Raw genomic sequence first — 22,398 nt, forward strand, 5'->3', positions numbered from 1 at the left:
TTGGACGTGTAAAGAACAGCACACTGTAACATCTGTTGGATTACCCTGATCTATATCACTCGAACCTCTCTTTTGACCACATCTTCTTTGTTTTCATATTCACGTATGGCATTACCTTGATGGTTGTATTCAGTTCCCGTCATCTATAGCTGGGACTACAATGACGTCAGTGAGACAGGCCCCCACGCCATATATAAGCACCTTTACATCCACATTTTTTTCTTCTTCTTTTGGACAGTTGTAGTTGATTTGATTTGACTTGCTTTGATTTGATCAAAAGAAAGATTTAGTAGTTAAGGGTCATGTGAACGGTACTAAAGCCGCTAAATGGGGAATATGTAAACGAGAAGACAAAGAAGAAAACACCAGAGCACACACACAACAACTGTTTACTTTACGAAGCAGCAGCGGGAGCAGTCTCCTCCTTAGTCTCCTCCTTAGTCTCACCCTCAGCAGCAGCGGCGGCGCCGGCCTCGGGAGAGGCATCAGCAGCAGCCTTATCGCCAGCCTCAGGTTCAGCGCCGTCCGAAGAAGTCCAGAGAGTCAGGTTATCACGCAGCAGCTGCATGATCAGCGTGCTGTCGCGGTAAGACTCCTCAGACAGCGAGTCGAGCTCAGCAATAGCGTCATCAAACGCCTGCTTGGCCAGGTGGCAGGCACGGTCGGGAGAATTGAGGATCTCGTAGTAGAAGACCGAGAAGTTCAGGGCAAGACCCAGGCGGATGGGGTGGGTGGGAGTCAGCTCAGTCTGAGCGACATCAGTTGCACTCTATAAAATGGCAGGCAAAACACAAATTAGTCTTGTTTCGATTACTCCAGGACAGAAGAGGCAGTGACTAACCTTGTAGGCTTCGTGGGCGGCAGTGGCAGCGCCCTTGCGCTTCTCGCCGGAGGCGAACTCGGCCAGATAACGGTGGTAGTCACCCTTCCTACATTACCAAATAAAACAAGTCAACCTGGTTAGCGATCGTGTATGTGGTGGTCATTCTACTCGTTTCATGGTGCACAACTTACATCTTGTGGTAGAAGACCTTTGACTCGCCAGTAGCGGCGTTGGGGATCAGGAACTGGTCAAGCACGTCCAGAACATCCTGGCACACCTGCTCGAGCTCCAGCTCGATCTTGGCACGGTAGTCACGGATGACAGGAACGTGCTTTTCAGAACCCTTGGATTCCTCCTTCTGCTCAATGGAGGAGATGATGCGCCAGCTAGCACGGCGGGTACCGACAACATTCTTGTAGGCAACGCTCAGCAGGTTACGCTCATCCACGGTAAGCTCGCCACCCAGTTTGGCAACCTCCTTCATGTAGGTGACCATTTCATCGTAACGCTCAGCCTGCTCGCACAGACGGGCGAGGAAAGTCTTGCTGCATGAGAGTCAGTAACAATAAAAACTAGAAAAGGGATAACCAGGCCTCGCAGACTGCTTCTGATTCCCAATACAATTCTCGTTCGTGAAATTTCAAGCCCCTCTCGACTTCGTTATTAGCCAGCCTTCTTCATAGCAAGGTCGTCCAAATATTAGTCGTCGAATCCTAGCATATGCAAGCAATGCTTAGGCCAACTTGGGGGAAAAGGCGGGGAAAGGGGAGGCGTTTGCCAGGTAGCCTCATCATCGCGACACCATAGGGTGTGCGTGTCGAAAGACGTCACGAAGAAAAAAGAAAAAGGAGCTTGAAACCGGAATCGAGGAGAACAAAAAAGCTCTTGTTCATATCGAGGATAGCATCGGAAGAGCGAAGACTAGTCTCGAGACGCTGGCGGATTGTGGACAAACCTTTCACGCTGCAGAAAAGATAAGAAAAAGTCAGTAAGCTGTAGCTTAGACAGAGAAATAGGCACGTGTTGCGTAGTAATGCAGGAATGAGGGGCAATTGACCGTAGCCGCGACAGCAAAACAAAGTCCGCCGTTACAGCTCCAGCGAGGAAAGACTGAACATGAAAATAATGATTATGGAAAGATCCTTATACATTATTCTCCAGGCAGGCAGCTATCATGCGCCTGCATGTTGATGCTCTCGTGGCAGATACTCCTTTCCTGGGAAGAGACCAAGGCATAGTGATGCAGTCGCATCGCATCCAGACAAAGTCCACAGACCAACCAAACAGCCTGGCCGAAAACGATGGGATGACAGTAATGACGACAGCATCGACACAGTTGGTTTAGGGAAGGGTAGAGGGGTGATAATGATAGTAAGAGTGTTGGGGCAAGCGTCCAGCGTGGAGTAAAGACAGAGCAGATAGATGATAGATAGCAGGAATAGGAGCTCGTCCATGTCATGCTGTTAATTCTGGTTACTCACTTCGGTGGCCATTTTGTTTGTTTGTTTAGTTATCGTGAAAAAATAAAGAGAAAGTCGTGAAAGGACAATAAAGAAATGGATGAAGGCCTAGGCTTCAGGAAACAGAGATGAAAAGAAAAGAAGGCTTGGTTGGGTATTTAGGATTGGAAAAGTTGTGTTGGGTGGAGGAGGAGGCAAAAAGGAAAAGGAAAGAGGAAAAAAGGGAAGGAAAGAAATAAGAAGAGGGAAGAACGGAAAGGAGAGGAGAAGAAAAAGAGGGAAAAATTAAGGCAAGGAATGGTGAGCCAAAAAGAAAGGGACAGAAAGTAGTAGCCTCCTCTCCTTCTCCTCTTTCTGGCTGGCTGACCTTTTGGCTTAGCTTAGCTTAGCTTAGCTTTCTGGCTGGCTGGAGGGGAACGAGGAGGGGAGGAAGGGAAGGTACTACAAACCAACCAACCCACCTGCGCCTGCCGCCCCAAGGAAAAAAGGGGCGTGAGTGCCAGATTGCGACGTCTTTCTATTTCCAATAGACCAAACAATAAGGACACAGGACGGTACAGAACAAGCGATAAAAACGAAAAGAGCCTAGAAACAGGCAAACGACAGTGGTAGTAGCAAAATAGAGACGATACCGGTGTACATGTGTAGCACCACCTATACAACAAGTGTTTGCAGGCAGGCGCCGTTCAAGTACAGCACATGTAGACAAACAACGGGACAACTACCACACAAATACAAACTCTCCGCATATTAGAGGCGCCCCAGAGATAGCAGATAGCATCAAACCGCCTGTAGACAGTACAAAGTAAATATAGGAGCAAATCAGGCTAGAGACGAACAGATAAATCAAGCCACAGTCAGAAAGCCACACCACGTACCACGCACAGCACATGTTGCTATCATGCTCCATTACATCCAATGCTCATGACAGACAGAGCTTGGGGGCCATTAAAAGGCCACACCTCTTCTCCTTCATTTCCACTCCAGTAAACAGCCTGAGAAATTATCATCGGCTCAACCCCTCTCCTGTCTTCTCTCTGCCCCCCTCTCCCTCTCCTCTCTCCCTCTCCTTCTCCTGTCCGCTCTCCTCACATCCCCTCCTCAAGGCTTGCACCTTCCCTTACTGCTATAATTGCGCCCAAGTTGCAGGATGACGAACCCTAGCCAAAGTCTGAGCTCTGACACTTTTCCTTTGGTGCTGTTCTTTCCAGCGGCCACTTCTTTCCTTCGCTTGTCTTTTTTTTTTTTTTTTTCATTACTCAAACTCTGGGCATTTGGCACGTACCTAAACCAAACGCCTGGAGCGGGGCTTGTTTTATCATGATTTCTGTGTTCCTGTATTCCTGTAATCCTGTAAATCCCCTGGTTTTTTGCTCATGCCAACCTACAGCGTGTGCCCCAATTCTAGCAAAGGAAATTACACCTGGCATCGGCGGCTGATCTGATGCCCTGTTAAGCCAGAAGGCGCAAGCCAAAAGGCAGTGCCATTCGCTGAGCAAATTGCAGCGCTTGAGTCGGGGTTTCCCTTCTTTTGTACCTCGTTGTTGAACCCCTCCTCCCCTTCTGGCCTTCCGGCTCGATATGCCTTTCTTATTATTATCTTTCTTTTCATTGCCTGAACCAAGTTTGACTTCTTGTTGTCAGCCAGGCAGCTTCTAGCTGAGTCAGCTTTTGCCTTAAGCTGTAACACAACCTAATCCTTTGCTCTCCCCCCCCCCCCCCATTACTACTTGACCTCAGCCTCAATTGTGGGTTTGGAGGGGAGAGGGGTGAGAGGGGTAGTTTAGGGGAGAAAGAGGGAGAAACCAAGACTAGAGGTCAAGGCTCGCAATAAAAACTTGGACCAAAACAAAAGTCAGGCCAAGGCCAGGGTCAGCCTTGGGCTGCAGTTGCAGGAAAGACCAAAATCCAGGATTGGAAACTTGGCTTGTGACAACTTCATATCCACTGGAATTGGGACAACAAAGCTGCCGCTTCAATTTTAGGCGTCGACACAACGTCACCACGGAAGCACAGGGCTTTCATAGCATGTACTGTAGACATATATAGACAGGGAATATCTCGTTCACGACATAAAAAGTGTGTATAATGTAAAGAACATAGTAGCCATGGACCAATCAATATTAAAAAGCGCAATAAAAATAAAATAAAAACGCAACCCGTAGCCTCACCAGCCAGCCTATTACAGCTCGTCACTCCTGTCTTCTAGGTAATAATGGTGCTTATCCCAGTCCCCAAAGTTTCCTCCTGGCACGCATAGGCCTAATCGCCAGAAATAGTCACGATGGGCAAAGAACAACTCCCAGAGCGTTGGCATCCCGAGACTAATAGGCCGAGGCTTGCGTGAGTTCCCGAGCACCCAAATTTCTGCGCTATTGGGCGCATATTTATCATCATTATGATTTTTGTCTTCGTCGTCGCCGTTCTTAGCCTGCTGCACCAGCTTAGCTAGAACGTTCTTTTTGATTTCTGACTCCTCATTGCCAGCGATGCACGTGGGGTCATTCGCGCCCAAGCATGCTCGCACATCAGAGAGATCGGGGTACAACTCTAACTTGGATATGTATATCTCACCCGAATGCGCTCGGTATCCCCACTGCGATGGCGGCAAGAGAGGCACTGGATCGTTGGTGTGGGTAACTCGGCGGAATATCCAATCTTCTGGGCCTGAAGCATCAGCAACAGTGTCATTCAGACCAAATACCTGGTTGACAAAGTCTGCAACACCTTTGTTTCCTACGCGGGGCTCTCCAAACGTTGTCACAAGAATGTTGTCCCAGTGAAGCCCAACTTTTAGTTCAACTGCAGCTAGTGCTGCTACCGCGCCGCCCAAGCTATGGCCTACAAGGTGAATCTTATGGCTTGGGTATTTTTCACGTAGGAGCTTGAGCTGTGGCACTACAAACCTACGGGCATTCTTCCAAGAGGAGAAGAACCCTGAGTGCACGGTGCAGTTCTGGCACTGATATTCGCGCGCCTGGCCGTCATCGCCATTGTCTGGGACGGGGTACGGCGTGTAGTCTTGCGGAACCGTTGCCAAGTCTACCACGGTATTGGTGATGCTGTAGGTCCCCCGGAATGCCACGATGATGGCCTTGTTCGGCCCGTGGTCCACCGCAATATATCCGCAGCTGTCACTCATCAACATTCCTGTGTTCCATGTCTTGACCAGCTCTAGGGTGGGGAAGTCTCGGCATCGGTTTGCACATATAAACGGCTTGTTTATACCTGTCGTGCCTACACAGTAACTAATGTCAACCAATCGCGCCATCCGCTCAAGTGAAGCAAAAAGCCTTAGTGGTATTTGCCGCGATGTCTTAGTATCATGTACCGACTCTGTATGAACAGCTGATGAAATCGGGACGTCGCTGGCTACACGTTGATTGTCGAGTCGGTGGCTCACTGTTAACACATGTTGTGGGAAAGCCAATAGCAGGGTACATAAAATAGAAATAATCTTCATTTTAGCATGTCGTCTTTGCTCTCTAGTTGGGTAAATTTTCGGTGTGGCGATAATGAATCATTAGTCTATTGAAATGACAAAGAGAATAGTAGCAAGGCGGCCACGGTACTAAATGACAGAACCGGTTTTTTTCGTAGAATGGGAAACAGATTGACGATAATGCAATAAAGTGATCGTGAGCGCGTTACACTCTAAACTAGAAGATACGCGTTGTAATTTATATTCGATCCGATACAGGCGCTATTTCCAGTGTGTCAATAATTCAGGTCACTTGATGCTTCGTCATGAGATAGGTACAGTTTGTTGGTGCTTGGAAACGTGCTTCTCCTCAGTGGCGGTTGGCTTTTTTTAAATGTTGGGGTAAATCATTACACGAACAAAATACTGATGAGGTCATTCCCTAGAATAGCGCCTGCACTAGACTGGATAGGTAGTTTTGGTCAGTCGCATATTATCTTGGCTTCGCGATTGAAACAATCTGCACATTTCATGTCAACATTTGCGTGAGAGAAGCAAGATAAATTACCATACATATTATATTTCGTAGGCAATACTATGATATTAAGATACAAATTTTATTCATTTTGTCCCATCAACCTTTGGGTATGACCGATTTAACATTGTCTATGATTTGTGCGAGATTAGAATAAAGTTACTCTCGAAACATAGGGTTACTAGGGTTACATGATCTAACAATGCACGAACCAACAATAGCTTCAACTTTAACTTGCAGCTTTAACTTAACAGCCATGAGGTTGATTTTAAATGATATGAAAATGAGTGATATTAGATATTATTATTTAGCGTTTGTGTGTATATGTGTGTGCTATAGGCGGTATGTATGGACTAGCTATGGGATGTCCGATTTCTTAAATACCCCAAGTTTCTCAGGGTATGAATAAACTCAACAAGACCCCCAAAACAAAAAAAAAAGCGTCATGTAATATGATAAATGGGGTGAAAAACGTTCATGGAATCTCACGAAGAAGGAGGAGCAGGTGCTAGACTGACAAAAGTTCCGTTGACTTGCGTATTGAAGCAGCGATGGGTTGGGAAACTACGCGTGCACCCCAAAGTAGGATTAACACTGCCGCTGGCTTCAATAGTAGGAGATCTACAACACATCGTTAGGACCGGCAACTTAACACGTGTGAAGGTCATCAAAAGCTTACCCATTTTGAATGCAAGTCTTCTGAACCATGGTGAGGCGACCAGAGCTATAGAGGAACTGGACCAGAGGGTCCTCGCAGGCCCAGCGGTTAGAACGGCCGGGGATCTTGACAGGCTGAGTTGAAGCGTCATACGAGCAGGTGACGGGAGGAGAAAGGACACCGGAGGATGAATAGGGTGTGTAAGTGAAAGTAAGATCAATAAAGCTGGCACCAGTGTCGTTGGAAGTGCCGGATAGATTATCAATGACGAACTTCGTAGGCATACGATCACTTGCACAGCTGTCTTGCCTAGGAACAGCGGATGCTAGAATGGCGGGGACAAAGAAGAAAACCTTGGGAAGCATTGTGAAGTGGAAATGAATATATGTACGTGTGATGTTGTGTACGAACGGAGACAAGATAAAAGATAATATTATAGTTGCGATGTGAGAGGAGATGGCGAAGTGAATAAAGAAATTGATGGCAAGGTGGAATTGGGCTGACTTATATATTTAGTAAGGAGGGGGCTCTTCAATACATTCAAGCCATCACATAGATTGTTGGCTGATTACCCTAGTACCTACAAGTCAATAGCTTCAAAATATCCAGGCGAGTGTTTAGTATGGAGTGTAAGCTGATGTGGCCGAAAACAAACATTCTTCCTCCTTCCTCGCACAGCGGTATCGACAATTCGGACCTTTGATGGGTCTCATGAGTAACAAAAGGGCATGGAAAGCCTTCCACCTAACACCCGAGTTCCGCACTTGAGCATTAAGGTCTGCAAAAGGAAGAAGGCTAAGCCGGATGTCAGAAAGCCAAGCAAAAGGGAATAGCCCAGCTTTTTACCAGGCTGTAGCATATACGATCTCACATGACAAAAATACAGAAATACCTCGCGAGAGCATGACTTAAACGAGATGGAACGGACAAATGCATCCAAGTGTACAACGTGCATACATAGATGGCCTTGTTCCCGAAAAAGAGTTGAAGAGGCTGTGTAATGTAGTAGCCGAGAGCCTTCTTTCTTGAAGTACTAGTGTGTCTTTGCTCAAGGCCCAAAGCAAGTATCAGCAGGGAAGCTGGCAGCTATGCAAAGGTTTTGCGTCTCTGAGATGCGTTCTGTCTGGCTTCTGAGTCTCCCTTGAGTGTCCTAAAACGACAACACTGTGACGGGATGAACCATTGCAGACTACGGATCCCTTGACACATTGCCATTGACGGGATTTAAAGGCATGCGGGTATTCAGGCCTCTGCCGACCTCCTGCTTCGATCCCTTCCCTTGCGTAGGAGCTGTATAGTGGTAACCGGCTAGCTATTCCGCTCAGCATCGGGATCAATGGTTCTAGCGCAACGTTGCTAATCGGCTCATGGCGTAATATTTTGTGGTCTTGGTGCTGGGGGCGTATTGGAGTTCCACAGAGACTTGGGCTAAAGACATGGCGCCGCTTAATAATATGAGCTTGAAGAAACTGACAGGGACGCTCGTCCTTTTGACCTTTACTGATTAAACTGTTCATGTCACTATTCGGTCTGTCTTGCCAAACATCAGACATGTCACAAGATATCGAGAAAACCCCTAGACATCCAATTGTTTTCATCTAGGATAGGGATAACAAGGCCTATTTGACATTGGCTGTTTTTCATGAATTGAGGAAACAAGGGAGAGTGATTAACGCCGGCTTCTTGTGGGTCCTGATGGCTACGCCACATGTGAATGACGCCACATATTTAGCCCCATGGTCACGTGAGCACACAAGTAATTTTTTTTCTGGAAATTGACCCACATTTTCACTACCCACTATTTTTTTATTCGTAGGATAGTGATACTTCATGAGTTTCGCTTCTGGGCTGGGAATAGTTTTTGCTAACCAAATCGACATCTTCTCCGGTTCGACGACACATCATCGAAATGTCTAAGGAAGCTTCTATCCGCACCGGTCTGGCCACTGGCCTGAACAATGGTCACGTACGTGTCGAAGTCTCACCTCTTGGAGGATCTCTGCTGCCCACCTCCCCTCGTCCCGTCACTGCTGGTTGAGAAGTTTTCGATCACGAGTGCCTCACTATTCAAGCGAAATCTTGCGTCGAGAGGCATTGGAAACAACGAAGACTAGAAGCTTTCGGGTACGACAGCGAGACAAGCGAATTGAACACCGAGTCGGAACACAACGCACGAGAGCTACATGGCTTGTTGACCAGCTACTTGCAAACTGAGACGAGCAAATGGGGTCTGAACCGTACCATTTATGCCGCCGCCTGCCATGTAGGCTAGTCACAAGCTGCTTGTTACGTTCTTCGATTATTTGTGCGATTCGGTGTGAATTCGTTAGTCTCTGCTTTGGGCCACCTTAACGCAGACGATGGACGCTGACTCGACGGCTCATATATAGAAAACCACCCCCCGCGTCCAGAAGGCTCGCATCTCCCGCACCAAGGGTCACCTGAGCAAGCGCACTGCTTTCGTCCGCGATGTCGTCAAGGAGGTTTCCGGGTAAGTTTCTTGTCCCCCCCCATAAGCAAGTGGGCATAACATGCCCTCAAAATATTATTATTTACAACGTTTATTATTTTGATCTACGGCAACTAACATTGTATTATCTTGCAGTCTGGCCCCTTACGAGCGCCGCGTTATTGAGCTGCTGCGTAACTCCAAGGACAAGCGTGCTCGCAAGCTGGCGAAGCGGAGAGTCAGTCAACCCGCCACTCATAACATAATGTCTGAAACACCATACTAACAAAACCTATAGCTCGGAACCTTCGGCCGTGCCAAGAAGAAGGTCGATGAGATGACCCGCGTCATCGCTGAGGCCCGTCGCGTTGGCCACTAAATGCAGTTTCCTATGTTTCTGAACCTCTCTTTTAACTGATTAGTATGAAGAGATGACGTTGGAAGGACATTCATAAAATGGGTTAATAAAACTGGGAATGACAGCACAAAAGGCCAATTAAAAACAAAATTACAGAATTTACTTGTTGGAGCTGAGTGATTATGTCATGTGAGATTTGTGACCTGCAAGCTTTTGATTATGTGTGATGATGGGAAAGTTCAGTGTTTTCATATTTTGTTTTCGCGCCTTGTACAAATTTGACATCTTCTGCTGAGATCAATGCTAGCCTGAGCTATGATGGAACAAAATGCTAGTGAGGGCTTCCTTTGTATTGCATATATTCTTAACGTCTAACTATTCTAGTAGTTTCCAAGTCTTATTTCTTGCCTGGGAGTTTAAACCACTTGGGCACCTTGTTCCCTCCGCTGCTCTCCTTCTTTGGTGCCTGAACAATGGTTGGCTTTTCGTTATCTAGTCCTGACTCGGGTAGTTCTTTTGGCTGTGGCACAACAATCTTTTGAGCTTGCTGAGAAGCTTCTGGCGTCAAGAACTGCTTGGTGCGTGCATCCTTGGGCACGCTTTCGTCCCAAAGTAAGGTAACGACGACACCACCAACAAGCTTGTAGCCTTTGATAAGGGTCTTTTGGTCGTCCAGGATAGCTGTGCGGCCAGGCATCATAACCAGACGGAAGGCCAGTGATGGGTTAGCCATCTGTTTGCGCACGGCAGCGTGAAGCATACTGCCAGTAGCGTTGGGGCCCCAGTTCCATTGAGCAGAGGAGTTGTCAGGGAAGCGCACTTTGGTAGAAACGGTGCTGGTAGCAGCCAACTTGGCAGCTTTTTCTGCGGCTTTTTGTTCAAGTTCTAAATCGGAGAGAAGGCGTTTATTTTGCGATTGGAGCATGAGCTGGGCTTGATGGCTTTGGGCATGGGCGATAGTTGGGATGAAATCGGTATCCTCAACGGGCATAAGCGCTGCGGCAGGTGTAGATGTTGTTGGGGCGGAAAAGATTCCAACAGGCTGGAGAGGATCGGCAGGCAGATTCTGGATGTCTGGGCCTTTGGCTTCTGATTTTGGGACAGTATCTGATTCAACTGGCTCTGGTTTGATAGGGATAGTGTTTTTGAGGGTATCTGCTGTGGATATGTCCTTGTCTTCTGGTGAGAGCACGGGGGACTGGGATCCATTTTGTTCATGTTTTGTTGTCTCATCCGTCTTTTCTTCAGCATCCTTGAAATATGCATTGATCTCTTCGATAGCAGAGAAAAGCGGTTGATCTGTTACCTTGAAGGACAAGCGCATGAGGACGCTCCCAGAGTTGTACCCTAACTGCGAAAGCGTCTTTTGGAAATCGGCAAATGTGGTGAACTCGCGGCCCATGATGTTAAGTGTCGGCATCTCGTAGTATAACTGGCCAGCCCCGCTAGTACTACTGATTGGCGTAGCACGATCGGTAATTCTCAGAGTTCTGCCCTGATTAGCAGGCCCGCTCTCAACCTGTCGCAAAACCTGCCATAGAGTGAAGGTACTGGGGAACTTGGAGATAATGCGGCCGGCGGGGATTTGTGTACTCTCTGGGTGCGGTAGCTGGATGGCAACGCTGACGATGGACGGGGTTTTGGGCTTCACCACAAGGTCAAGCTTGGCACCGCTGGTGAGCTTGGACTGGCGGAATGGCGAAGAGAGATCGACAAGCTTTTGGTTATGTCTGTTTGCCATTGGTTAGCACGAGAATATATGAGCAATGCTGGGGCTTGCCGTACCTGAGTTGATACTTGTCACTAGAAATGTTGAACTTCTTGCAGGCCTCAGCAAGAACATCCGAAAGATAAGTGCTGGGCGTCACCTTAACCTGAGTACGTTTCAGGTCGGAGCCTAGGACCCAAACGTGAGAAGACATTGAACTGGAGATGAGCCGGCGATTAAGGAGTGTAGGGTTCGTGTAGAAAGAGAGCGGTTTGAGAACTAGATATCGAAGCCAGTTTATGATATTATCACGATGCTCGCTTGGTAGTGTAGGTTTGTGGTGGGACGGATGGAAGCGTCTAGAAGGAAAGGTTGTAAAACGAGAAGGCTAAAATAACGCTATAGTGAACGTGCAATATTAAAATCCAAAAAGAACAGCGCGGGCTAAGCAGAGGTCATCAACAATACGACAAGAGGTGAAGCAAAGCTAAGTCTTTTTTATATCAACAATGCTTCATGTTGCTTTGTCGCTGTGAGCCCCACTTTGTGGGGTTTACTCCCATTTACCTTGACCTCATCTTTACCTTACTGTAAACCTTTTGTACTTGTTTTTAGGTATCGGTTACCCTGGGATTGGCAGTGCTTAGTTGCAAAAAACCCGAGTATGCAACGTACCCCCTACAACCAGCTAACAAATTGCAGGCATCCAGCGTACGTTGGTGATTAGGAGCTAGCCAGCTTTGGCCAATCAATGGGCTAGAGCATATATTTACCGAAAATCAGCCGATTGTCTACGCAGGGCCCGTCTGCCTTGTAGAGGTGAAGCTTCGCCAGATACTAGTAGCCTTCTTGCTTTGATGAGAAGCAATAGTCAAATCACAAGTTTATCTTAGCCTATTCGCTTTTCTCTCTTGCTTTTGTTCTTGCTTAACACTATTGACGTGACGTGACCCTTCGTTTCTCGCCCTGATAAAGCTCCCTATCGGCATTGCTTTTCTTTCTTTACACAAGCTCCAAACATCATGGTAAGGCGACTCTTGCTTGCTTGGTCATGACCGAAGCTCCGTCTATCGTCATTCGTCAGGCGTGCTTGTCTTCAGACATCTTGATGGGATGCATTTTTTTTCTTTTGTTGCGAGTGCTAACTTTCCTTTTTGCCATGATAGTCATCGCCTTTCTCGATAAGTTCGTCTTTCTCTAGCTCAAGCTAACGCTACACTCACCCACTTACCCACCTACAACTCTCCTATGTACCGGAGCCACCCAGTGTCGTCTCTAAAACGTCAAAGTAAACTCGGTCTTCTCTAACATTTCTTCTCTCTCTCTTTTGTGTAGATGGTGGCGCCTGCGTGGCCATGGTTGGCAAGGACTGCGTGGCCATTGCCTGCGATCTGCGTCTAGGTCTACAAGCTCTGACGGTATCCAACAACTTTCCCAAGGTATTTCAGTTCGGCGACGTTTTCCTAGGCTTGACGGGCCTGGCCACCGATGTCAATACAGTTAGCGACCTGTTCCGCTACAAAACCAATATGTACCGCCTGCGCGAGGAGCGCAACATTGCCCCGCGCACCTTTGCCAACATGGTCAGTTCGTCTCTCTATGAGCGGCGTTTTGGCCCCTACTTTGTCAGCCCTGTCGTTGCTGGTCTAGACCCTAAAACATCTCAACCTTTCATCTGCGGCTTCGACAGCATTGGCTGCATTGACTTTGCAAAGGACTTTATTGTGTCGGGCACGGCATCCGACCAGCTTTTTGGCATGTGCGAAAGCCTATGGGAGCCGGATCTGGTATGTATCCATGAACACAGGCTACGTAGGAAGCTTGCTTGTCTGTCTCTTTCTCCATCTCCTATAGCTTGCTGACTCTTCATTTTACTTTTTTTCTCTAGGCCCCCCAGGATCTGTTCGAGACGGTATCACAGGCCATGCTCAACGCTGTTGACCGAGACGCCCTAGCCGGCTGGGGTGCCCACGTGTACATTATTGAGAAGGATAAGGTGACTCTAAGATTACTCAAGAGCAGACAAGACTAAGCCTAGAATATTAGGCAACAAGACAGGAGACAGGGCGAGCAAAGAGGAAGCGCACGGGGGATGAGGCATTTGCTCTGCCAACAGCCCTTTTTTGGGATAATAGTGGAAGCTAGTCCTCTTCCGTATGTCGAATACGCACCAAGATACGATAACATTAGATGCGGTTCATCAAATAAACGACAATTCATGACTCATTTTGCTCAATTACACATGCTAAATGATATGGGTAGCTTTTACAATGTATCGCATCACATGAGGACTATGTAGACGTGTAAATCTTGTTATTTTATAACAATCGCACCTACCAGCACGCATTTCTTCTAGCTAGAAAGGACATGGTGGTTAAATTTATTGGTACATGAAGTTCTTTGTTTTCTTCATAAAAAAGATTGGATTGGATCAGTAGAAGAAACAAGGTGTTCTTTTTTTTTCCCTTTCTTTTCCTCTGTCTTAATTCTTCTTTTTACTGTCAGAGACACGGACAGTAACAGAGTGAGTGAAGAAGCGGCGCTCCACCAGTTTCAAAACCTCGTCGACAAGAATGACCGGCGCGCTAATAACAAGCACGGCCTTCCACTCGTTCCAGTTGAGCGGTACGATGGAGAAGAGAGACTGTAGGAAGGGTACATAGAGCAGAGCAAAGTGCAGTGTCATAGACAAGATGATGGCATAAACGAGCATCATGTTCTTCCACAGTGGCAGCGTGAACAATGACTCGCTAGATGATAGCGCATTGGCAGCGTTGAACATCTCGATAACAACAAGAATAGATAGCGAAACGGTCGATGCGGATTTGGCCATGTCGTTGGAAAACATAGCGCAACCAATCTCAGGGAACTCAGTGCTGCAGCGGTGGAAGTGGCGCAGGTGCGTGAAGGAGATCTGCGGGCCCTCGGAGTTGACCATGAACCACCAGGCGTAACCAGCAACTGTAGCACCACCGACATAAGTACCGATAATGAGATAACGCAGGAACAACCAACCGCCAATTAGGGGCTCGTCGCGCTTGCGGGGGCTGCGCTTCATGATGTCATGGTCAGGAGGGTTGAAGGAGAGGGCGGTGGCAGGGAGACCGTCGGTAACCAAGTTAACCCAAAGAAGCTGAACGGGAATCAAAGCCTCGGGCATTCCAAGGGCAGCAGTCAAGAAAATAGAAACGACCTCGCCAATGTTTGAGGAGATTAGATAACGAATGAACTGCTGGGTGTTATTGTAGATAGAGCGGCCTTCCTCAATGGCAAGCTCAATAGTAGCAAAGTTATCGTCTGCCAGAACCATGTCAGCAGCAAGCTTGGAAACATCAGTACCAGAGCCCATGGCGACACCAATATCGGCTTTCTTGAGAGCGGGAGCGTCGTTGACACCATCACCGGTCATGGCAACAACTTCACCAAGGCCTTGGAGAATATCAACCAGCTTAGATTTGTGGCCAGGCTCAACACGAGAGAACAGAGAGGCATTCTGAGCGGCTTCAATCTGCTCAGAGGTAGACAGGTTGTCAAACTCGCGGCCAGTGTAACTCTTGCCGTGGAGATCTTCATCCATTTCAAAAACACCAATTTGACGGCAGATGCTCTCAGCAGTGTTGCGGTTATCTCCAGTGATGACAATAACGCGGATACCAGCATCCTTGCATTGGCGAATGGAACCAGCTACTTCAGGACGAGGGGGATCCATCATGCCGACGAGACCAACAAAGGTGAGCCCCTGTTCAATTTGAGTATACTCGGCAGTAGTACCAGCAGTAGAAATCAGTGGGTGAGACGAGACATCATCAACGCTGGCAAGAGCAATAACACGCAGACCCTGGTTGCCATATTCGGTAATAGTAGCAGAAATAAAAGCAGCCAGCTGGCTATTCAGGGTGACCTTCGTACCAGAAGACCCAAGGATAGCATGGGTGCAACGTTCTAGAACAGACTCAGGTGCGCCTTTGACGAGTAGCTTCTTTTGCGATCCAGCCTGAACAACAACAGACATGCTCTTACGATCACGGGAGAACTCAAAGGTAGACAGGCGGGGGTACTGCTGCTCATACAGAGAACTAGCGTGGTTAACGCAGTCGGCGGGCTGGGCGGTCTCAGGAGCACAAGGACCAAGCTTTTCAGCAAGAACGCGGAGAGCACCCTCGGTAGGCTCGCCAATGCTAGTGTAGACACTGGCAGCAGCGTTGTAATCAAGACGAGCGTCATTACATAGAGCAGCAACCTCGGCGATTTGCCGAACAGTGGCAGAGGAGCGAGTGACGTCAGAGACAACTTGGCCAGCGCTAAGGACATCTCCACGGGGAGAAAAGGTAGATCCCTTAATGTCAAGCTCCTCTAGCGACGAACCAGTCTCCGAGAGGAAGGCAACCTTGCTGACGCTCATTTGGTTGGTGGTCAAGGTGCCAGTTTTGTCAGAGCAAATAACACTGCAACTGCCAAGAGTCTCGACAGAAGGCAGAGACCGAACAACAGCATTTTTAGCGGCCATCTTGCGAGTTCCCAAGGCTAAGCAGGTGGTGATAACAACAGCCAGGCCTTCAGGAATAGCAGCGACGCCCAGGGAAACTGCAATTTTGAGGTAGTAAATAGCACCTTTGGCAAAACTGCCGTGGGAGGGATCATTGAAGTTGGGGATGTTGATCAGCCAGACCATAATGCAGATAACAGTGATGACCTTTGCAAGGCTGTCGCCAAAGTCGTTGAGTTTCTGCTTGAGGGGGGTAGGTTCAGAGATCTGAGCGGTAATGCTTTCGTGGATATCACCAATAGCAGTGGAAGAGCCAGTCTGGGCAACAATAGCACGAGCACGGCCGGTGACAACGGTAGTTCCAGAGAAGAGCATGTTGATTTGATCTTGAAGGACAGCCTGGTCGTCTTCAAGAACGAAGTCATCGTCCTTGCCTACACTTTCGCTCTCACCAGTAAGGATGGCCTGGTCAACTGCAAAGCTGTTGCTTTCAATAAAAACTAGGCGGCAGTCGGCAGGGATGCGGTCGCCAATTGTAACGGTAATGATATCGCCAGGAACAAGTTCCTCAGCTTTGATTCGAGATACATGGCCGTTGCGGATTACGTTGGCTTCATTTGCGGAGTATTCCTGGAGAGCAGCAATGGCCTTTTCGGCACTGCTTTCTTGGGAGACACCAACAACAGCATTAAGAACCAAAATTGTGAGAATCTAGTATGTAGACAACCACCAGCGCGATGGCGTTAGTTTCATGCAATGGAAAGAGAGAAACACAAAAGAATGGGAAAGAGACGTACAACCGCAGGGTCGACAAAGGCACCTAGACCGCCTTCATCCTCAAACAGAGCAAGAACAAACGACACAGCAGCAGAGCCAAGAAGGATCAAGACAAGCTGGTCCTTGAACTGTTCAAAAATCAACTCCCAAATGGGGGTGGGGGGCTCTTCGGCAATAGCTGTGTGATGTTAGCGGAAGGGACTCATCTCGGCTCCGATAGGAATGAGAATAACATACAGTTACGACCATGTTTAGCGCGAAGGTCGATGACCTGTTGGTCGGAGAGGCCCTTGTCTGCGCTTACATTAAAGGCAGACAAGATGTCCTCAATGGGCTTAGCGAATGCGCTTTCCATTGTGAACGAGAGAATGGCTCAGAGGCCAAGGGCTAGATATGACGGGGGGGGAGACGGCCGTTGTTGGTGGTGTAATTGATGTGCGGGTGGTGAGACAAAGTTGGTGTATCAGGGAGTTGTGTATGTTGATATGCGAGAAGAACAAGTATACGCAGAATCAGATCCTAAGAGGGCATGCTAGCGTTAGCATGGGATATTGAGCGAGCCTGAGGCGCAAAGACTGTGCAGGCAAATGAATGCATGCATGTACAAGTACAAGTACATGCAAAAGCTCCAGCCCAGAAATATGATGCAACTTCCAAGCAGCTTACCTGAGCTATTTGGTGCGTGCGTGCGTGCGTGAAGCAAAAAAGGCACACAATAGATGGCAAAAACAAAGGGCCTGAACGATAGACGGGCGCGAAGCGAAATACGGCAAACGCAGGAGTTAATGGGTGACGCTTTTTGTCGCTCTTTTTTTTATCATGGATGCTTCTCTTTTCCGCCTTATCGTCAGATGGCGAACGTGTCGTTTAAGCTTCTTTCTTAGACTAGCTACACAGGCGGTGAGGAGAATTTTGCCCTGCAGAAAAGTGTGACCGCCTTCTGCATGCGTTAGAGATTCGATCCCAGGGCTTATTAAGGGCTGCCTTGCTTTTCTTTGGGACACTCATGAAAGCTTAAACAAAAAAGGTTGTTAGTTGTAGTATTACATAACAACCACAAGCTCTCTAGTACGACTTAGCAAGGCCTTCTTTCTCGTCTTGTTTCATATTGTCTATTTCTATACAAAAAGCAATTTCCATGTCTTAGCAACAAAAAGAACGAGAATCATCTAGAATACCTACCTTGTGTAGTGAGAAATGGCGCCAACCAGTCGGCATTGTTTTGGGCACCTATTATGCCTATGTTTAGCAGCCTGCCGCAAAAACCCTTGCAATTATTGAGGCTTGGGGTTAACCCTGACCACCACGTCAGTGCTATTTGCTATTTAGGATCTTGGACTCTTCTCTTTTTGGTCTTATTCATGTCTGGATTTGCATATATTGGTATACCAGCTTGTATTCGGGCGTACCATTCTGATCGCTGTACATAAGCTGATTGACTTGATTGACCATTGAGAACAACGGTGAGCAAGCAGCATAGCCTGGACAACATAGCGACAAGTGCGACATAGGGGGCTGCTTGCTGACATGCAGGTCTGGATAACAAGCTACTCACCCCGCCCATCAGTCAAATGGCGTGAGTGTTTGGTTGTGGCCTTCCTTTTTGTAGCCACAGACTGGCTGCTTGTATACATGTCATAGAGGCCCGAGTCTCTCAAGACAAACAACTAGAGCTGGCCCCTCCTGAGATGGCGATATGACATCATAGCTTGCCTAATATCAACAGCAAACTTGTCGCCCCCCCCCCCCCCCCCCGCCTAGAGAGGGACAAGGGAAACATAGGGCAGAATAGAGAAGGAAATGGGAGAAAGAGCAACGGCAACAGCGAACAACAACAGCAGCTGAGCCTAAGCCAACGCCACTGTTAGTCGACAGCACAAAAAGGATCGCAAAGGACGAAAAGGGCTAGAAGGATGGCTTGTTTAATTGGGCTGGCATGCAGGGCGTAGAACAACTCGAGAGCTGTTTATGCATGCCCTGATAGTTTGTTACCCACGGGATTCGGTTCCTGGCCTGGCCCTCAGTCCAGGCGCAAGTTTCCCCCACTCCAGGGCTGGCAGCAGCGGGGCCAACAGGGCAGAGCTAACTCTTGTTACAGAAGCTTCTATGCCTGTAAGGTGGGCTGAGAGCCATGGGTAGCCCCTGTCCGAGACTGCATTTTGTGTGCTGTGCGTTTAATTTTCCAGTGCTCCTCCTCGTTTGCTTCCTCGCCATCCGTTCTATTTGCTCTTTTTTTATCACCTTTTTTGCCATTTTGCAGATTTAGGCTTCTGGGATTTAGGCGGCAACTTTGTATGACTGGGAAAATGCGTGAGAGAGAGAGAGAGAGAGCCTATTGAGGATGGCCTGGTAAAGGAGGGGAGGGGGATAGGAGGCTGGCTTTGCTGTGAGCAGGCAGCGGGCCTGCAACCTGACCAACTGGACTGGCCTGGAGGAGACAATGGATGGAACTCTGTTGTCTGAGACAAAAAGCTGCGAGAAAATCAGAGCATCTGGACTTTTTGCACCGGATGACGAATGGGGAGGTAAAGGCCAGACTTTGGTGTTGGGTGGTTGTGGTTGGCCCGAGACTTGTCTCTCCTTTCTCCGGTGTTGAATGCACTACACGGTACACACCACACACACTACGTAGTTGAACAGCGATGCAGGTAGAGCTTCAGCTTATATTGCTCCAGCTAAGCTAAGCATCTGCACTACGATACGAACTGCGGCGGACACTGATTACTACATTACTGCGCATAGAAGCGCTTTCATGTGCTCTGTGTACGCACGCAGAAATGTTGATCATAGCCCATAACAACCAGATGACGCGGCTGCAAGCACCTGTATCGTGCAACACAACCTCTTTGTTCTCCTTCTCTTTTATTTGGCACTGACCCTGAGTTGAGGAATGGAATAAAGGCAAAGCGTAAGAAACACCTCGTGAAAGAATACAAATAGAAACTACACAAAGGAAGCCAAATTTTAGTTGTTTGAGGCTAGGATGCATTTGGAAGCCCAGTATCCTTCTACCAGGTTATGCCTTTGACAAACGAACTTTGTTAATAATCCTTGGTCCTTTGAACGTGGTTTCTTTGCTACCTTGAGCCAAAAAAAGAAGAAAAAAGACCATTTTTGCGCCTGGGGCTCAGGTGGTGCAAATTGGAAGCCTCCTGTTTTATTGCCGTCGACATCGTTTAGGTCCGTGATGAATTGTCTAGCGTAGCAAAGACTTCATTTATTGCCACATGGTGAGATTTCAGGTCGTATGCCTCAACACTGAGCCCATGTAGCAAGCACTTGATAACTTTAAGGTGAGGTTGGGTCATCATCATTCAGGGGACAAGCATTTCGCTTTACGCACAGATAGGGACATGGATAGCTTATGTAGGCTGGTTGAATAGATGTGTGTATGTGCGCAACGTGTTGTAGTCGTTGGTTGTGACAAAACACCGTGGCGAGGAGGCCGGAGAAAATAGCGGATCGGATGGGCTAGGGGGAATGGAGTTCCAGCTGCTCAAGGGCCGGATGGGGCTGCATATCTTTGCCTCAGATAGAAGAGTCCTTTCTTCATCCCTCGTGGGCAAGCCTGTTGATGGTGGAATTGTTGACCGCAAGTACAGAGGAAGAGGATGGAGAGACGTGTACCTATGTGTGTGTGTGTGTGTGTGTGGGTGAGAGAGAGAGAGAGAGTATGCAATATGAAGCTAAGCCTATGTATGCAGGCCTTGTTGACTTCTCATTACGCCCGTGATTGACCAACCACTAATCAGAAGGCCGCTACTGATCCTCAAGACACGACACGGCTTGTCGTAGAAAAGCACTGTTTTAGGATATATGAATAGTGGTAAATCTAGGCTTTGGTCCTTCTGGGTGTGCTCGCAATTATTGCATCGTATACGTGGACTTTGAAACCTAACTGTAAGATTGATTTGAGGGTTTTTACTCCCGAAGAAGGCACAAGAGGCGTGAAGTGCTCAATGACCTTATGTAATGGAAAAAAGCAGAATAGCCACGAGCCCAAGTATGGGCTTGTGAATATTTGAATGCATGAGTATGAATGAGTATGAAAGTGTGCTGCTGGCTGTACTCATGCACCCTGTGTGATACAAGTATGTACTTACATACCACCCGATGGAGTTATCTGTGGCTCTATTGTGGGGTGGGGGGCGATTCTTGCCATACAAACTTGTAATAAGGCTTTAAGTCGTTTTCTATTAGCGGCTTGTGTGATGTCTACTGCGGCTTTGCAAATTAAGACACTGACTCAGACGGAGCAATGCTCTAGCTATGGCTTTCCTGCCCTTGAAGGAACGCCTCTTGCCCTTTATATCCGCGCGCCTTCGTTGAGCAGTTCTCCGTGTGCGCGGTATGTCCGTGTGTACTGCTCAGTTCCCCCCTCTCTATGTGAGCGTGTCTCTCCTACGTTGGTGAAGAGGCGGTCATCTGGGCCAAAGCCCAAGTGCCCAAGTGCCCAAGTACCCCAAGTACCATGTATCCTTTCGCCAAGCTCGACAGGCAAATCATGGCAAGCTTGTTGTCCCAAAAAGGAACTGACACAATATTTAGGGAGAGTAGTTGCCACCGGCAGGAACACGCCGCGCTAAATTGACAAAAGCGATGAGAAAGCTACGGCTTCTGATTTCATTTTTTTTTACTGATTATAGTCTTGCGCATGCAGTAGAGTCAGCTGCTTGTTGACCCTTTTTGCATTATTCTTATTTTTATAGTTTTTTGCCGGCCTGCTCTGGCTGCTTCTAATACACCGCTCGCTGCTTCAGAGTCTCTCTTTCATGTGTGCATGTGTGTGGCTTGATAAGAAAAGGTGCAACTTCCTAGTTTGTATACGCTGGTCCTTCCTCTTTCGACTGTATGTTGCTCTGCTTGTATCTTTGTATATTTGTATACTTGTATCTTGGTAGTTTCGTATATTGTGAGTATGTTTGCATACATACAATTACATGCCTACTTATGTAACAGCCTGTCCTATTCTGTTCCGTCCTGGTCGTCGCTGTGGTTTTTATTTGAGGCGTCTTTGTCTCTTGGGAAGTTACTCGGCGAACAAACCATTCCTTCTGTCTTCGGCTTCTCCTTCAGTTAGTCGTTCTTTTTATTCTTGGTTATGGCCCTGCGAAATTTCTTAGTCTTCTCTTGTTCTTCTTTTCACTTTCTCTTGTCTATATATTCTTTACTTCTTTGTCCGCATCAAATTTAACGCCTCGTGATTTTGATGCATTGCAACTCCGAATTATTTGATAGCCTTTGCATCCCTCTTCTGCCGCCCTCTCTTCTTCAGCTTCTGCGGCTTCACCATCCATCCAAAGTAGCTTCTAGCTTTAAGCATCTAATAACGAAAAAAAAAGAAAAAAGCTAGTAAATCTAATCTTGGCCTCTACTTATTTTATCTCTATTTTTTTTTCCCTCTTCCTCCTTTCCGCCGCCGTCGGCGCCGCCTCTTCCTGCTCACCTTGTTTCTTCGTTTCGCTCGTTGTCTACTACTACATCTTTCCTCTTCTTTTCTTTATTTTAGCCCTTGTGCTGCTGATCAGTCAGGGCTTGTTTCCTCCTTCCACTAAAAGCCAAGAAGCCTTTTTTTGCTTTGCTTCTCTGCGCTGCCGCCGCTGCTGTCCTCCTCTCTAGTATTTCTTCCTAGCTGACTGGTAACTTTCGGTGTGTAGCATCGTCCATATATGTGTTGTTTCGTCGTGCCAATTGGCTGCAGAAAAAAAGCCCACGCACAACAC

The 22,398-nt window shown here is 47.7% G+C and overlaps 7 protein-coding genes across 7 annotated transcripts; 2 read left to right on the forward strand and 5 right to left on the reverse strand.

The window, feature by feature from the left end:
* Positions 1-394: 394 nt before the first annotated feature.
* Positions 395-2,316, reverse strand: HOO65_070368 (DNA damage checkpoint protein rad24; the record flags this gene model as incomplete). Its single annotated transcript, XM_071004963.1, has 5 exons — positions 395-769; positions 842-929; positions 1,015-1,368; positions 1,779-1,786; positions 2,305-2,316. 5 exons carry the CDS (start codon positions 2,314-2,316, stop codon positions 395-397), a joined length of 837 nt encoding a protein of 278 aa, XP_070857086.1.
* Positions 2,317-4,465: 2,149 nt separating this feature from the next.
* HOO65_070369 (Lipase A) lies at positions 4,466-5,431 on the reverse strand (the record flags this gene model as incomplete). Its single annotated transcript, XM_071001317.1, has 1 exon — positions 4,466-5,431. One exon carries the CDS (start codon positions 5,429-5,431, stop codon positions 4,466-4,468), a length of 966 nt encoding a protein of 321 aa, XP_070857087.1.
* A 1,293-nt stretch (positions 5,432-6,724) lies between these two features.
* Positions 6,725-7,262, reverse strand: HOO65_070370 (uncharacterized protein; the record flags this gene model as incomplete). The annotated part of the gene is made up of 2 exons (XM_071005186.1): positions 6,725-6,860; positions 6,919-7,262. 2 exons carry the CDS (start codon positions 7,260-7,262, stop codon positions 6,725-6,727), a joined length of 480 nt encoding a protein of 159 aa, XP_070857088.1.
* Positions 7,263-8,806: 1,544 nt separating this feature from the next.
* Positions 8,807-9,725, forward strand: HOO65_070371 (60S ribosomal protein eL36; the record flags this gene model as incomplete). Its single annotated transcript, XM_071005136.1, has 4 exons — positions 8,807-8,863; positions 9,288-9,388; positions 9,503-9,584; positions 9,645-9,725. 4 exons carry the CDS (start codon positions 8,807-8,809, stop codon positions 9,723-9,725), a joined length of 321 nt encoding a protein of 106 aa, XP_070857089.1.
* Positions 9,726-10,101: 376 nt separating this feature from the next.
* HOO65_070372 (Tether containing UBX domain for GLUT4) lies at positions 10,102-11,626 on the reverse strand (the record flags this gene model as incomplete). Its single annotated transcript, XM_071005019.1, has 2 exons — positions 10,102-11,434; positions 11,490-11,626. 2 exons carry the CDS (start codon positions 11,624-11,626, stop codon positions 10,102-10,104), a joined length of 1,470 nt encoding a protein of 489 aa, XP_070857090.1.
* A 1,141-nt stretch (positions 11,627-12,767) lies between these two features.
* HOO65_070373 (proteasome component PUP3) lies at positions 12,768-13,444 on the forward strand (the record flags this gene model as incomplete). Its single annotated transcript, XM_071005173.1, has 2 exons — positions 12,768-13,199; positions 13,301-13,444. The coding sequence occupies 2 exons, from the start codon at positions 12,768-12,770 to the stop codon at positions 13,442-13,444; spliced, it is 576 nt and encodes a 191-aa protein (XP_070857091.1).
* Positions 13,445-13,894: 450 nt separating this feature from the next.
* HOO65_070374 (Calcium-transporting ATPase sarcoplasmic/endoplasmic reticulum type) lies at positions 13,895-17,030 on the reverse strand (the record flags this gene model as incomplete). The annotated part of the gene is made up of 3 exons (XM_071004866.1): positions 13,895-16,609; positions 16,696-16,853; positions 16,913-17,030. 3 exons carry the CDS (start codon positions 17,028-17,030, stop codon positions 13,895-13,897), a joined length of 2,991 nt encoding a protein of 996 aa, XP_070857092.1.
* Between the last annotated feature and the right edge of the window lie 5,368 nt (positions 17,031-22,398).

The sequence above is a fragment of the Ceratocystis lukuohia genome (genome assembly GCF_044167205.1).
Source record: "Ceratocystis lukuohia strain C4212 chromosome Unknown Supercontig7_pilon, whole genome shotgun sequence".
Taxonomy (NCBI): domain Eukaryota; kingdom Fungi; phylum Ascomycota; class Sordariomycetes; order Microascales; family Ceratocystidaceae; genus Ceratocystis; species Ceratocystis lukuohia.